Source organism: Triturus cristatus, chromosome 7 (assembly GCF_964204655.1).
Source record: "Triturus cristatus chromosome 7, aTriCri1.1, whole genome shotgun sequence".
Classification (NCBI taxonomy): Eukaryota; Metazoa; Chordata; class Amphibia; order Caudata; family Salamandridae; genus Triturus; species Triturus cristatus.
This window is the reverse complement of record NC_140590.1, coordinates 1,716,641,470-1,716,657,031: the sequence shown is the minus strand read 5'-3', so window position 1 is coordinate 1,716,657,031 and position 15,562 is coordinate 1,716,641,470. Positions and strand designations below refer to the sequence as shown.

General features: G+C 49.0%; 1 protein-coding gene across 1 annotated transcript in view; it reads right to left on the bottom strand.

Moving 5' to 3' along the window:
* The window catches only part of LOC146812868 (alpha-2-macroglobulin-like protein 1), a 235,415-nt gene that overhangs the window by 131,433 nt on the left and 88,420 nt on the right, over nucleotides 1-15,562 (bottom strand). The window contains exon 8 of the mRNA XM_085619943.1: nucleotides 14,385-14,511. Coding sequence (XP_085476069.1) covers nucleotides 14,385-14,511 — 127 coding nt within the window. The remainder of the gene's footprint in view (nucleotides 1-14,384; nucleotides 14,512-15,562) is intronic.

The window sequence follows — 15,562 nt, the reverse complement described above, 5'->3', positions numbered from 1 at the left end:
AGCTGTCTGGCTGCCCCGACTCGGATGCCCTCTCGATAGATTCACGGCTCCGACCTAACATTGATGCACCTGTACCGGTTTTTTCCAGCTCCTTAAGGAGTTCGCCCCCACCAGCTCCATGGTTTAACGATTCCCTCAGATCTAGCAAAAGAAATTGTAGAAAAATGGAACGTAAATGGCGTTAAAAATATCTACCTGTGGACAGGAAGGTGTATAAAGACAACTTAAAAGCTCATTAGAGTCTCGTGAAGGCAGCCAAGAAAAACTTCTTTCAAACCAAGATAGAAAATGCCCAAAATAAGAGAAAAGGTAATCTTTAGCATAGTTAAATCCTTTAACGCCCCGAAAGCTGGCACAAAGGAAGGGCCATGCACGCAAGAATGGTCTAAGCAAATAGCTCAATTCTTCCACAAAAAGATCCCCGTGATCGAACAAGCCTTCACTAACATCTCAGAGGAAGAACTGACCTTCTACCTTAGTTCTAATAGCAAATTTGACCTCTTGGATCCTCCATCTTTACTAGCTTTCCCTGAGTTTCAGCTTGAAGAGTCACTGACCCTTCTCCAAAGCATTAAGTCTGGCTCTCCTACCGACCCATGTCCAGCGAATATCCTGAACCTATTAGCTTCCACCATAAACCCCACTGTAAACCAGCTCTTTAATGCTTCCCTCTCCTCAGGCAACACGCCGAAATTATGGAAGAATGCTAAGATTCTTCCACTGATAAAAAAGACTAACGCCAAACCGATGGACCCTGCCAACTGCAGGCCAATCTCCCTTCTTTTGGCCCTCTCCAAAGTATTAGAGAAGCATGTAAACAAGGCCCTCCAAAAACACATTGAAGATGGGAAGCTCCTTCATGTGTCCCATTCCGGTTTTAGGGCTAACTACAGTACGTAGTCCGCTCTGCTGGAATTGACTCAATATCTCAAGGGTAAGCTGGACCAGGGAGGCAAGGCTGTTGAGATACTGTTCGATCTGTCGGCGGCCTTCAATACAGTCCCAATTAAGAGGCTCCTGGAGAGACTTGCTAACATCCAGGAGCCATAACATGGATGTCATCCTTCTTGGCAAATGGATCTCAGGACATCTGGCTCCCCTTTCTCATCCCCGGTTCCAGCCATGAATGTAGGTGTCCCTCAGGGCTCCATTCTTAGTCCTACCCTTTTTAATCTATATCTATCCCCCCTTGCATTTCTAGTAGAGGAAGAGGGCGCCAAAACTGTTTCCTATGCTGATGACACTCAGCTGATTTTTATGTGTGAAAAAGGAACCAACTTTGACGGGGCAATGATTAGGTCTTCCCTCACAAAGGTTTTTAACTGGCTTAAGATCAATCAGCTGAAGGGCAATCCTGACAAAAGTGAAGTTGTTTTCTTTGTTAATCCAGAAACTTCTGACTGAATCTCTTGGTGGCCAAAAGATCTGCCATCCCCACCCGCAGAAACGGAGAAAGTCAAAAACTTAGCAATTGTCATAGAAAAGACAATCTCCATGCGCTTTCAAATCCAAAATCTAACTGGCGCTTGCTTTGGCATACTACGGATGCTAAAAATATTCCTGCCACTGTTGCTGCTTGAGAGCAGAAAGATTGTGGTGCAGGCTCTGGTGACATCAAAGCTTGACTATGTCAACAGCTTGTACCTTGGTCTTCCCAAATCCCTTATTCAGCACCTACAAGTGGTACAAAACACGGCGGCCAGGGCCATCCTGAGACCTAAACCCAGATCTAGTATGACCCCTATTCTCAAGTCTCTACACTGGCTCCACATAAAAGAACGTATCGACTTCAAAGCGAGGACCATCTTCTTTAAAGCTTTCCACAGCTTAGGAGCTGTCTACCTAAATAAGCGTGTTAATCGCTATACAACAGCTAGACCCCTAAGATCTTCCAATGCCAACCTAGCTCTCGTGCCTAAAAAATGCTGTGCCCGCACTGGAGGCAGATCCCTCGGCTTTCTAGGCGCAAAATTGTGGAATATAGCCTCCCTGAGTCTCTGAGACTAACCACAGACCTACTCTCTTTCAGGAAGAACTTAAAATCCTGGATTTTACTAACTGATGGGTCTTTTACACACGTTTTCCTCCCGCTGTCACGCGCCAGGACACTCTAGTCTGAGTAGTTGTGCACTTTATTAACCCCTTCGCTGCCAGGCCTTTTCCCCCTCCTGTTCCACGCCCTTTTTTGGCTATTTGGGGTAGTGCGCGCTGAGGCCCCTGTAACTTTTTGACCACATAAGGTATCCACGCCAAATTTGCGTCCTTTTCTTCCAACATCATGGGGATTCTGAGGGTACTCAGGGTTTGTGGATTCCCCTGGAGGGGTCACAGAAATGAGCCAAAATACAGCAAAATTTAGTTTTTTGGGGGGAAAATGGGAAAAACGGGCTGCAAATGAAAGCATCTGGGTTTTTCCCTGCAAGTGTTATCAAAAAAGGGTTTGTGGGGCTGAAATCACCATTTTCCCAGCTTTTAGGGGATATCAGACTTTTGTCAGAAACCCAACATTTTTTACACAGTTTTGGCATTTTTCTGGGACATAACCTATTTTTGCTATTTTTTGTGCTTTCGACCTCCTTCCAGTTAATGGTTGAAATGGATACAAAAGCAATAATGGATCCTGGAAAGCTATACATTTTGGAGAAGTAGACAAAATTCTGAATTCAGCAAGGGGTCATTTGTGTAGATCCATCAAGTTTTCTTTATAGAAACTAACAGTTATATATAGGATAAATTGAAAATTTGTTGAAAAAAAGCTCCTTTTGTGTCAACGTTTTCACCTGTAACTTCTTCTAATTTTGACAGCTCTTTGAAAGCAATATACCGTTACATCTGCTGGACATTTCTGGTTGTGGGGATATATAGGACTTGTAGGTTCACCAAGAACCCGACGAACCCAGAGCCAAAAACTGAGCAGCAACTTGCAATGGTTTTTTATTATGTACCGGGTATATAGTAATTATTCTGTAAAAATGTGTACATTGCACATTTCCGAAATTGGGAATACTCATACTAGCATGAGAATTATCAGTCATTTTTTAGAATGACTTCTTTTTTAAACAATGTCTTTCATTTGGAAGGCGAAATGCATCGAAATTCAATAGGTAATAACAGTTCCTTTACAAATCTGAATTACCCTAAGTCTCCCGATAAAAATGGTACCTCACTTGTAGGGGTAGGCATAGTGCCCACGACAGGAAATGGCGCAAAACGCAACGTGGACCCACCTCAATTTCGCTGTGAAAAATGACCCTTTTTTGGCAAAGTGCCTAGCTGTAGTTTTTGAACCATAGCTCTGCCGGCACCTAGGGAAACCTAGCAAAATATACATTTTTGAAAACTAGACAACCAGGGGAATCCAGGATGGGGGTGACTTGACTGCCTCCCACCAGGTTCTGTTACCCAGAATCCCTTGCAAACCTAAAAAATTGCCACAAAAACGCATTTTCCCCACATTTCTCTGGTGGAAAGTTCTGGAATCTGCGTGGATCCACAAATTTCCACCCACCCCGCATTCCCCAAAGTCTTCCGAGAAAAATGGTACCTCACTTGTATGGGTCGGCCTAGTGCCCGCGACAGGAAACAGCGCAAAAAGTAACGTGGACACACCTCAATTTCACAGCGAAAAATGACCCTTTTTTGGCAAAGTGCCTAGCTGTAGTTTTTGAACCATAGCTCTGCCGTCACCTAGGGAAACCTAGCAAACCTATACATTTTTGAAAACTAGACACACAGGGGAATCCAGGATGGGGTGACTTGACTGCCTCCCACCAGGTTCTGTTACCCAGAATCTCTTGCAAACCTAAAAAATTGCCAAAAAAACACATTTTCCCCACATTTCTGTGGTGGAAAGTTCTGGAATCTGCGTGGATCCACAAATTGCCACCCACCCCGCATTCCCCAAAGTCTTCCGATAAAGATGGTACCTCACTTGTGTGAGTCGGCCTAGTGCCCGCGACAGGAAACGGCGCAAAATGCATCGTGGACACACCTCAATTTCGCAGTGAAAAATGAACCTTTTTTAGCAAAGTGCCTAGCTGTAGTTTTTGAACCCTATCTCTGCCGGCACCTAGGGAAACCTACCAAACCCACACATTTCTGAAAACTAGACCCCCGGGGGATTCCATGGAGGTATGGCTTGCGTGGATCCCCCAACGTTTCCTTACGCAGAATGCACTGCAAACCTCAAATTTAGCTGAAAAAAATCACCTTTTTCACACATTTTTGTGTCGGAAAGTTGTGGCATCACCGGGCTGACACAAATTTCCTACCACCCAGCGTTCCCCCGGGTCTCCCGATAAAAACGGTGCCTCACTCGTGTGGGAGGCACAAGTACCTGCGACAGGCAAGGGCCCACAACGTAGTGAGGCGACATGAAAATTGCCTACCTCAAAACGACCTGGTTTTGCAAGGGGGCCACCTGGGTTTTTGGCCCGGTGCTCGGCGGCCTCCTAGGGGAACCTACCAAACCCACACATTTCTGAAAACTATACACCCGGGGGATTCCAGGGAGGTATGGCTTGCGTGGATCCCCCAACCTTTTTAGGTTTGCAATGGATTCTGGGTAACAGAACCTGGTGAGAGCCAGTGAAGTCACCCCTCCAGGATTCCCCTCGGTGTCTAGTTTTAAAGAATGTACAGATTTGCTAAGTTTGCCTACGTGCCAACTGCGCTAGGGCCCAAAATCCACAGGTATGCATGTTGCTAAAAAAAATCCGGAGCGCAGTGGCCTTTCTGCCGCCATGGGGGGGAATCGGGGAAGGGGGTTTCATCCTGATATGCCCTTAAAGGGGCAGAAAGACTGAGGCTATTTTTTGTGGGGGTGGGGGCACTGGTATGACCATTTTGGGCAGCCCCCACCCCCACGCATAAAAGAAGCCTGCGTAGTCGCTGGCGCCTAGTGGGCTTTCTGCCCCATCAGGGGCCACAGCCACCATCTGCCCTCCCGGGGGGGGGGGCAGAAAGACTGGAATTTCTCTGGGGGTGGGGTGGGGTATTGTCATGCCCATTTTGGGGAGCCCCTACCCCATCACTAATAAAACAAAAAAATCCATGGTTTCTAGTGGGCATTCTGCGCCCCCAGGGGGGGCCAGATTGGGGGCTACAGCTCCCATCTGCCTCCTGAGGGGCAGAAAGACTGTCATTTTTGTGGGGGGGGAGGGTGGGGGCATTGGCATGCCCGTTTCGGGCAGCCCACACCCTAAAAACAATTGCCCAAAAAAAATCCCTGGTGTTTAGTGGGGTTTCTGCCCCCCCCCCCCCCGGAGGGGCAGATTAGGGGCCAATGCCCCATCTGCCCCCCGGGGGGGGGCAGAAAGGCTGTAATAATTGGGGGGTTATTTTTTTACAATTCCCTGGTGTCTAGTGGTCTTTTTCTCCCCCCTGGGGGGCAGATTGAGGGCCAATGCCCCAACTGCCCCCCAGGGGGGGCAGAAAGGCTGTAATGGTGGCTGGTGGGTGGGGGCATTGGCGTGCCTGTTTCGGGCAGCCCCCACCCTAAAAAAACAACTGTAAAACAAATCCCTGGTGTATAGTGGGCTTTCTGCCCCCCCGAAGGGGCAGAATAGGGGCCAATGCCCCATCTGCCCCCGGGGGGGCAGAAAGACTGTGATAATTGGGGGGTGGGGTGGGGGCATGGGCCTGCCCGTTTTGGGCAGCCCCCACCCCTATTTTTTTTTTTTACATTTCCCTGGTGTCTAGTGGTCTTTTTGCCCCCCCCCGGGGGGGCAGATTGGGGGCCAATGCCCCATCTGCCCCCCAGGGGGGGCAGAAAGGCTGTAATGGTGGCTGGTGGGTGGGGGCATTGGCGTGCCTGTTTCGGGCAGCCCCCACCCTAAAAAAACAACTGTAAAACAAATCCCTGGTGTATAGTGGGCTTTCTGCCCCCCCGAAGGGGCAGATTAGGGGCCAATGCCCCATCTGCCCCCGGGGGGGGGCAGAAAGACTGTGATAATTGGGGGGTGGGGTGGGGGCATGGGCCTGCCCGTTTTGGGCAGCCCCCACCCCTATTTTTTTTTTTTACATTTCCCTGGTGTCTAGTGGTCTTTTTGCCCCCCCCCCGGGGGGGCAGATTGGGGGCCAATGCAGAAAGGCTGTAATGGTGGTGAGTGGGTGGGGGCATTGGCGTGACGAGCTGGACTCGTCATGGGCACAGCGCGACTGTGCTCCATGACGAGTCCAGCTCGTCATAGGCACAGAAGGGGTTAAATACACTATTTCATTTAATTAGTTCCCTGACAGTGCAAAGGAACACTCGTTCAAATTCTAAGGGCCTTATTTATGAGGCCTTGCTTCACTTTTATGCCGCAAGTGCGTCACTTTTTGTGACGCACCGGCAGCGTAAAAAATGTGCCATGTTGCTCTATATTTGCAAAGTGACGCATCTAGGCTGATGCATCACTTTGAAACTCCTGCACCACATTATACCTGCACCAGGTATAATGTATGCAGGGTGGGTGTTGCCCCGCAAAAAGCCTCGTAGAAGTGGCGCATTGAAATCTATGAGAACTCAGTGCGCCACTTCTAGGACGCCATTGCCTCAATATCTTACACCTGCCTCACAGCAGGCATAAGACTGACGCAGGCAAGCCCCATGTGAAAGGACACATTGCTGGACTTGCATCTATTTTCAGACACACCCCAGCAATGCATCACTTTTGCGCCTACAGATACGTCAGAAATACTGACATATCTGTAACATGATGCAACATGATGCATCATGCAGTAAATATGACGCATCCATCATGTAGCAAGGAGGGTGCACTAAGAAGTGACGCATCCCTGTTTTCACACAGCCATGCATCACTTCTCATAAATAAGGCCCTAAGGGCCTCATGTAGGAAGCCGAATACCGGTCGGTAACGGCCGATTTTCGGTAAATATACCGTTACCGACCGGTATTTAGGCTTTTGAGATGTAGGGGGATCATTTCATGATTCGGTATTTACCGAATCGGTAAAATTACCGAATCGGTAATTTTACCGATTCGGTAAATACCGAATCATGAAATGAGATGTAGGGGGAGTGTGTGGTGGGTGTGGGGATTCGTTATTTACCACCAACTAAAGGTTGGTGGTAAATGACGAATAGGTGTAAAAAAGCATTTTTGTGCACGTTTAAGTGTGCAATGTGGCAGACATACATGCCCTTAGGGCATGTATGTGCGCCACATGTGCACACATGGCCGAATCAGGGGTGCAACAGGGTGTCAATGTGACACCCTGCCACCCTTGCATGTGCTCCCCCCTTACCGAATCGGTATTTACCGATTCGGTAATGAGGCATACCTTCCCATCAATGGGAAGGTATGCCTCATTACCGAATCGGTAAATACCGATTCGGTAATTACCGAATTTCTACGAATCGGTAATTTTTACCGATTGAATACCTACATAGCATTTACCACTTCATAAATACCGAATCGGTATGATTCGGTATTTATGAAGTGGTAAATGCCAGGCCACCTACATGAGGCCCTAAATGTGTTTACATCCAATATTCAGGGATAGTTATGTGTGTTTTCAATATTGTAACACAGCAGCAGCTCAGCAATATTACTGCAAATAATCTTTGTAACGCCCTCCCATTTCTTATATGTAAGGCCTTGTTTTGATCTAAAAGAAACTTTTTTATGTATATTGCATGAAACATAAACACAACATTTCTCTGCAAAATGGCTATACTAGACTCACAAATAAGGTACATAAAAAAATTAATTAAAGGAAAACAGTATTTAAAACAATCTGTTTAAGAAATATTCAAGGTCATTAGGGCAAAACTCTGGAGAATGGAGCTGACTCTGTCAGGGGGCCCCCTGAAAGGCTGGGGCCCTGGGCCAGAGCCCACTTTGCCCATGCATTAAAACGTCTCTGCGAACATACAGCAAAGTGTCATCTGCATATGTGGAGACCACAATGCAATATGATGGGAAGCTCACGCCTCTAAGGTGATGGTATTTCCGAAGGGCCCGCGCCAGCGGTTCTGCTACCAGGGCATACAATATAGGGGACAGCGGGCAACCCTGACGGGTCCCCCTAGAGATTGGTATAGCGTCCGTGACCAAGTCGCCTAGTCTAATCCTCGCTGTCGGGCCTCTGTATAGCACACCGATCATTTGAAGGAAGACGGGGCCCAGTCCCATTTTCGTCAGGGCCAGTCTCATGTAGGGCCATTCCACCGAGTCGAAGGCCTTCTCCATATCCAGGAAAACTGCCAGAGCCCTCGAGTCCGGCTTAACATGTTGCAAAGCGCCAAACACCGTCCTGAGGTTATACGTGAGGTTCCTGCCCGGCACAAATCCCGCCTGCTCCGGAGCTATCAATTCCGGCGTGAGCAGCGCTAGGCGCGTGGCTAGCACCTTTGCCAAGAGTTTATTATCGACATTCAGCAGTGACAGTGGCCGGTACAAGCTACACTCCTCCAGGTCCTTACCTGGTTTAGGGATAGCTACCAGAATCGCCTCCCGCATTGATTGGGGCATATGCCCGGATACACATATATCATCAAACGGCGTGGAGATGTGAGGGAGCAGCAGGTCTATAAAGGACCGATAGAAAGCTACCGTAAGTCCGTCCGCTCCAGGGGCGCTGTTTGCCTTCATGCCTGCCAACGCCTCCAGGATTTCGTCCCTCTCGATGGGGAGGGCCAAGAATTCCCTGTGTTCATTAGAGAGGAAGGGTAGCTGAATATGGTCTAAGTAGTCTTGTATGCTTTCCTCCATATTATTCTGTTGGGAGGCATACAGATTGGCGTAGTAAGATTGGAAGCGGGCGGCTATGTCCGCCTCTTCCGTCAGCATTTCTCCGTTGTCAGACTTAACCCTAGTAATCGCTGCCCTGCTTCTACGGGACTTTAGGACATTGGCCAGGACAGAGCTAGGCCTCTCACCTTCCCCATACTTTCTGGCAGTGGCATACTTCCCTAGATGTTGCACTTCCGCGTCTGCTTCCCTATAGTTTTCTGCCATCAGCAGCTCGTCTGCAATATCGTCCGTCTCGTCCGACTGCTGCCTCGACTCTGTTTCCCCAATCTTGCGCTCCAATGTGGCCAACCTCTTACGAATAGAGCGCAGCACTCCTGAATGCTTAGAGATCGCTACCCCTCTGATATAAACTTTAAATGCTTCCCACACCGTTTGGAAGCTGTCTACTGAGCCCAGGTTGGTGTCAAAGAACGTTGTTATGGCCTCCGCCAGTTCTTCCTCAAACAAGTGGTCGAGCAGCGAGTAAGGGGGGAACCGCCATAAGAATGGGGGAATAGTTTTCCTGGGGCGACCAATGTAATCACCACAGGGGAATGATCCGAAAGGGTTCGCGGGAGCACCCTGCACGCGCGAACCTGTGGCACCAGCGATGACGAGGCTAGCCAATAGTCTATGCGGGTGTGCAGGTCATGGTAGGCGGAGTAGTGCGTAAAGCCCCCCTCCGTAGGGTATAGAACTCTCCAAACATCTGAAAGTGCCATGCATATCATCTCTCTTTGCATAGTCTTAGCTGCCGCCGACAGCGACCTGGCCGGGCCTCCCGATCTATCCAGACCCGGGTTCATAACCATATTGAGGTCCCCCCTCCCACAGCATACATGGAATCCCCAGATCCTTAACCCTGGTAGCTAGATCTGCGTAAAACTCAGGACTGTCATAGTTAGGTCCATACACATTAATCAATAACAAATCCAGCCCTCTACACTGGAACCGGGAGAGGACAAACCTGCCACCCCCATCCGCATAAAGCAGTTGCGTCGCGCTGCCCAGCCGTGGGTTAAACCATGTTAGCACACCTCTGGCGTGTGTAGTGAAGCCAGCCGCATGTGAGTTACCAACCAGGCCTCTAGCGCGCAGCATTGGACTACGACTGGGGAGGTGCGTTTCCTGTAGGAAGGCTATATCTATATTATGTCTGTTAAGATAATGCAATACCTTGCGCAGCTTACGGTGGTCATTCAAACCCCTAACATTCCAGGTCACCACTCTGATGGAAGCGTGCAACTCACTATCTTTTTCAGTGTGCGCCATGGCAGATCCCTTTGTAAGCATTGTGCTCTATCTCTACCTGCCGCACATGCCTGTCGCGGAGAGAGAACCATATCAAAGCATACCGACAGTTCAACCCCCCCCCAACACAAAAAGAAAAAACAAAGACCCTGACCCCACCCTCCTCCCACAGCAGACACCCCCAACTCGGCCTTGCCGTGTTCCATCTAGGAACTACTCACCGCCCTCCCCCTCCCAGCCCTAAATAACTAATCCCAAACAAAAGGTAAAAAAGTGAAATGCACTCGTGGGCAGAGGTCGCTCAGTCCGTAATATATGGTAACTTATCTCTGTAAATATGAGCTCAGCCAGCCAGCACAGCAACCGCATCATGGCCCAACCGCCTTATCCACATTCTCTCGCCATACTCCTACATTTGTCACAGTCAGCACGCAGCTGTGCACCCTATGGGCGCGGTACATGACTACCCTCTACGAGATGAATTGGCCTCTATGTGCCAGGGCCCTCCATCCGCAACCCCTCCAGTAACCACATGAACTACTATGACTAGGGAACAGTAGCGACCGTCGTAGAGCTACATTAATCAAACCTTTGTCGCCACCACTCTGCGAGTCTCGTGCCCAACAAAGGACCTTTGCCCCCACTACCCACTGTCTCTTAATATCTGGGCGCTTAGTCATTAAAAACAATGCTTGCCAGTGCGCCTTCTCAGTCCTGCGTCTCCAGCGAGCTCTCCATCTCCTCACTCTGCCGATTCTTCTCCGGACTGCCCCGCCGCTCCCTATGCCAGTCCTTCAACGCCTTATTCAGTGCTTTGGGGTTCAAAAAGATGTGCGATTTCCCCTGCCTGTTGACATGGAGCTTAGGGTACAGCATGGCATAGTCTAGTCCCATTTCGCCTAGCTGTTTTTTCGCTGGGACAAACTGCCGTCTCGCCTCTTGTACCTTGGCAGTGAAATCAGGATAGAGAGATATGGTCGTCCCTTCGTATACCAATGTCTGTTTCTCTCGTGCCGTGCAGAGGGCCGCGTCCCTATCGCGGTAGTTCAATAGTTTCGCAATTATCGGTCGTGGAGGCGCTCCTGGTGGGGGCCGCGGACCCAGCGACCTGTGTGCTCTTTCCACCACAAACATCCCGGAGAACACCTCCCTGCCCAGCAGCTCCACTAACATCGTCTCAATAAAGCACTCCATTCGTCCCGTTGAAGTCGTCTCGGGCAGGCCCGTGATGCGTAAATTACAGCGCCGGGTACGCGCCTCAAGATCTTCTGTCTTGTCTTGCAGCACCTGTAGGAGCCGACCGAGCTGCTTATGGCCCGAGTCCAGTGTGGACTGGGCCTCCTCAACCTCCACAATGCGGCGCTCCGACTGGTCCAGTCTCTCCCCGTGTTTATCAAGGCGCTCCCCCATCCGATCCATTCTATAGGAAAGTGCGTCAATCTTCGGACCCAGGGAAGTGATTCCAGACTGCAAACCTTTCTCCATCGAGAGTAGCAATCCACGCAGGTCCAGCTCCTCCGGAGGCGGCACCGCGGCCCCACCAGCATCGTCCGCTCCCTGGATCTGGGTTTTAGAGCGTTTTGGATCAAAGGACAGCTTGGGCTGGGACCTATCAGACTTGCCCATCTCGACCGCCGAATCGGTGCCGCTCTCAGCCGCTCCTGCTATGACCGGAGGCACCCCCCGGCGCGCACAGGCACAGAGCGCCCAACTCACCTCCCCGATCACCGCGGGATTAGGCCTCGTTATAAGACATCCAGCTCGAGCGCCGCGCCGTTCGTGGTGCTCCTCCTTGGCTTGGGGCACATCCGCAGCTAGTCCAGCACGCCTTCCGTCGCCGATTGCGGGTGCAAGCCTACCCAGGCCATGCAACTTCCTTATCGCCTACCAGCTGCCGGTGTCAGGGCCCACCGCCCCAAGCCGCCTCCTCCTCTTTGATCTTGCACCCGTCGCTGGCCACACCGTAGCTGCACATACAGCTCCGTAGGGAGGTCGCAACCGCCCGCGCTCCTCAAGGCCTCCACGGACCAGCCTCCACCATCTGCAGTGTTCTGTGGCAGCCGGAGCTGCCGCGTCTCGCTGTGTTGGGAACGTGTATGCAAGCCCGAAGGGTGTTGAGCGCGCTCCCCGCCGCTGCCCAAGAGAGCGCACTGCAGTCAACTCTGGGGTGCAGCACTCCACTCGCGTCTCCCTTAACGGTACTCTGTCCCTGGGCGCCCTATCTGCACCCCTCAGCTCACACCAACCGGTACTGCGGCTCCAATTGCGGTGCTCCCTCCGTCAGCTCCTCCCGGCGACCATCGGCATATACTCAGTCGGGGGGGTGGAGGGGGGTTTGCCCCTCGTCGCGCCTCTCGTGCTGCTCCGGCGGGATCAAAGTGTCCCCCCCATGCTCTCACCGCGTCGGTCGTGCTGGGCTACCATCTATCGAGGCGGTTACGGAGAGGCGATCTGGCGGGCCGTGCACTTTCACTTTGCCAGCCGCATGCCAAGTGACGCACGCCAGCACGCACTGGACTCGAGAGCCGGGGATCAGCGGCCTAGCATGTCGCGATTCCTCTTTCTCCGCTACTTCGCCAGCATAACATCTCCAGAAACCGGAGTCACAGCATTCGGTAGCGCTCCCGCTACCACTCGAGAATTCACCATCAGGTTGTGCAGACCAGCGGTGTAGGGCAGGATAATGGACGGATAGTGGTGCCGCCAGCCAGAGCTCAAGGCTCAAGCGGCCATTCTCGTTGCGAGCCAAGCTCCGCCCCCCCAAATCTGCATAGTGACTTACTCCTATCCTTGACCGGAGTAAATGCCTGACCTATTCTGGAGATGGAACAGGTTGAAGAAAGGTTTGTGAGTACAAATGTGTAAGCTTGTGTATGTTCATAAATCCACAGGTTAACATCCATTCCTGTGAAAACCCTCACAAACACAAAATTATCTTTTAAGTCGCTATACTCAAGTAAAAAAAATCTACTTGTACGTGTAAATCAAACTTGCATACCCAAATAGATTTAACATTCGGGTGCAGAGTGTCAAATTACATAACCTGAAGGAATAATACACAAATAATGTATGGGTGCAACAACTGATTCGATGACATAAAAACATCTTTTCTTTTATCAGTTCTAGAAGCCTTCAGTTGTTAGACAGATTTTCACTTCACGGCTGCTTAGGTCACAGAGGCAGGATTGAAAAGACAGGAAATGATTGGGTATTTTCAGGTGTTTATCAGAGTATTATCAGGTGTGTTTTACACACCAACTTAGATGAAGCTCAACAGTGCTGTTTATTGGCTACTTTCTACAGGTTTTCAGCTCCACTGTAGGGCAACAAAACACTGTTTTTGTGTTTAATGATCATATGAGGCTGGCCTGTAAATGCATCTCTAAAAGTATGAGAATCACAACACACCAGCAGCAAGTGAAGCAACACTTTCCATTGAGTGTGACCGTGGCCCCTTGCTTTAGGGTGTTGATGGACCAGTCAATTTCTGGTGAAAATCCTTAGTATGGAGAGCAAGCCATCAACTGAATATCTCCACAATTTTCATAGTATGGTGGAGTAAGCCCAGACAGTGCAATCTCCTCAGAATTGAGCAATTTCCATAAAAAGTTTAAGAGATTTCCGACAGCACCCAAGCATAAACCGGCCAAGTGAGGTGCTACCTCTCCCCGTTCCAAGAGTGGCGTATCATCATGAGGTGGGAAAGGGGAGTAAAGTGAAACACAGCCTTAAAAATAAAGAACTTTAAAAAATAGGATTGTGTCTTAAGAGCCTGAGAAATCAAGGAAGCTCTTTAATTAAGCAAACTGCATTTTAACTAAACTATTGGCATACTGCCTGTACCAAAGGGATTAAGTAGTGTGCGGTGAAGAAAATTTAGATTTACAAACAATAATGAGATCCATTCAAATCTAGTCCACTTTGAGATATGTTTTCCTTTATTGAGCTGAATTCAATGTATTGTATTTCGCATTTATTTATTTATTATCTAGTTCTGTTCCTTTTTATTTTTTTTCGCAATTGTTCTAAATTTTTAAATCAAGCTTTTCAAACAAAAATAAAATAGAATCAACTATGTGCAGACAACAGCGTCATTTCAGATGGAAACTCTACAGTAAGATCAGCATTATTAGACAATTCTGAGAACCTCTCTGGGCGTAGCCGAAATACAGGTCATACAGATGATAGTCAGGTCAAATGGAAGAAAGCAAGGAATAGGGACAAAGAATGACAAAACTCTTAAAATAGCCAAAGAAGAGCAAGTTGTGCCTTCTGTAACATTGTAATAGTGGCTGTCAGCTCTGAAGACAATGCTGCACGCAAATGCCATTGATTTATAATCTACTCTCCTCTTCCTTCTCAAAACACTGACCCCTCACCCTTGCCCCCTTACCTTGCCTGTCATTCTCATGCACAGATCTGGGGGGCGCAGGGAGGAGCTCCAGCTCCACTGGTAATAAAATGGCTTGCGGCATACAGTAGCACTGTACTGTCCTTGGACCGGCTTTCCGTATGTGTACCTGTCAGCAACAGAGAGAAATGGGAGCATCAGTCACAGGATTCTGGGTAAAGCAACAACATGACCAGATGGCAGTGATGCCAAAACACCTGATATGGGTCCAGTGATAGTCACTGGCATAGCCTTTTCTATAGCCTAATAGTAATCTCATCACTGCTAACTGTATCTACAACATAGTATTCATATTGTGAGGGGTTATCGGAAGTGAGGGCAAGGATGACATAGCCTCACATAACATAGCATATGTAGATGTAAAGTATATGCTCATCCTTTTGGGTCATCTTGGCTCTCATGTTATTTATTAGCAACTCAACAGTACTCATTTTATTAACCTCTGAAGGATAAAAGGCTGGGTTGATGCACCAGAATTTTAACCTTTGCTATGAGTTCATACACAGATTCTGCAAGGGGATGCATTAGTCTCCTCAGCCAATAGTCCTGGTAATGAAGGGAGATGGAGCTCCGACTTCACATGCAACACGCACCCAATAGAAATAGTTGGTTTCTGCACTTAACACCACCCACAAAATTAGCCCATTACCTTCCTGCAGCTGCCCCCAGCAATTAATGCCCACTTTATTCAGAGGGATGGTCAGTTTGTCCAACTAGAAAGGAGGAGTACCTGGGGAGTTCCAAACTGGGGCAAACTATGAGCAGTAATCAATTCCAAGGATTTTCTTCATACAATAACAAACTTGTAAGAAGGCCTGCAGTACTTTAAGCCAGACCTTCTTGAAGTACTTCTAGTCCCCGAACGTGTACAGGATATCCTCCTGCCCAATCGAGTTGAACAGCCCTGCATAGATTTTACCCCTACTAGAATTATCTGGGTTCACCAAGACCATTCTGCAGTTCCTGAATTGGAAGGAGAGGTAGTAAAGAAAAACGCCTGGCAATGCTACCCCGCCCTTAACCAACTACCTTCTACGTTTCTTCCAACTAAGTCTAGGACATTTAGAGGTCCAAATAAAGCTCTCTATCCTCCCTTGTATCTTATCTAAGCTGTCCCTAGGAAAAGATTAAGGGATGTTATCAAACAAATAGTTCAGCTT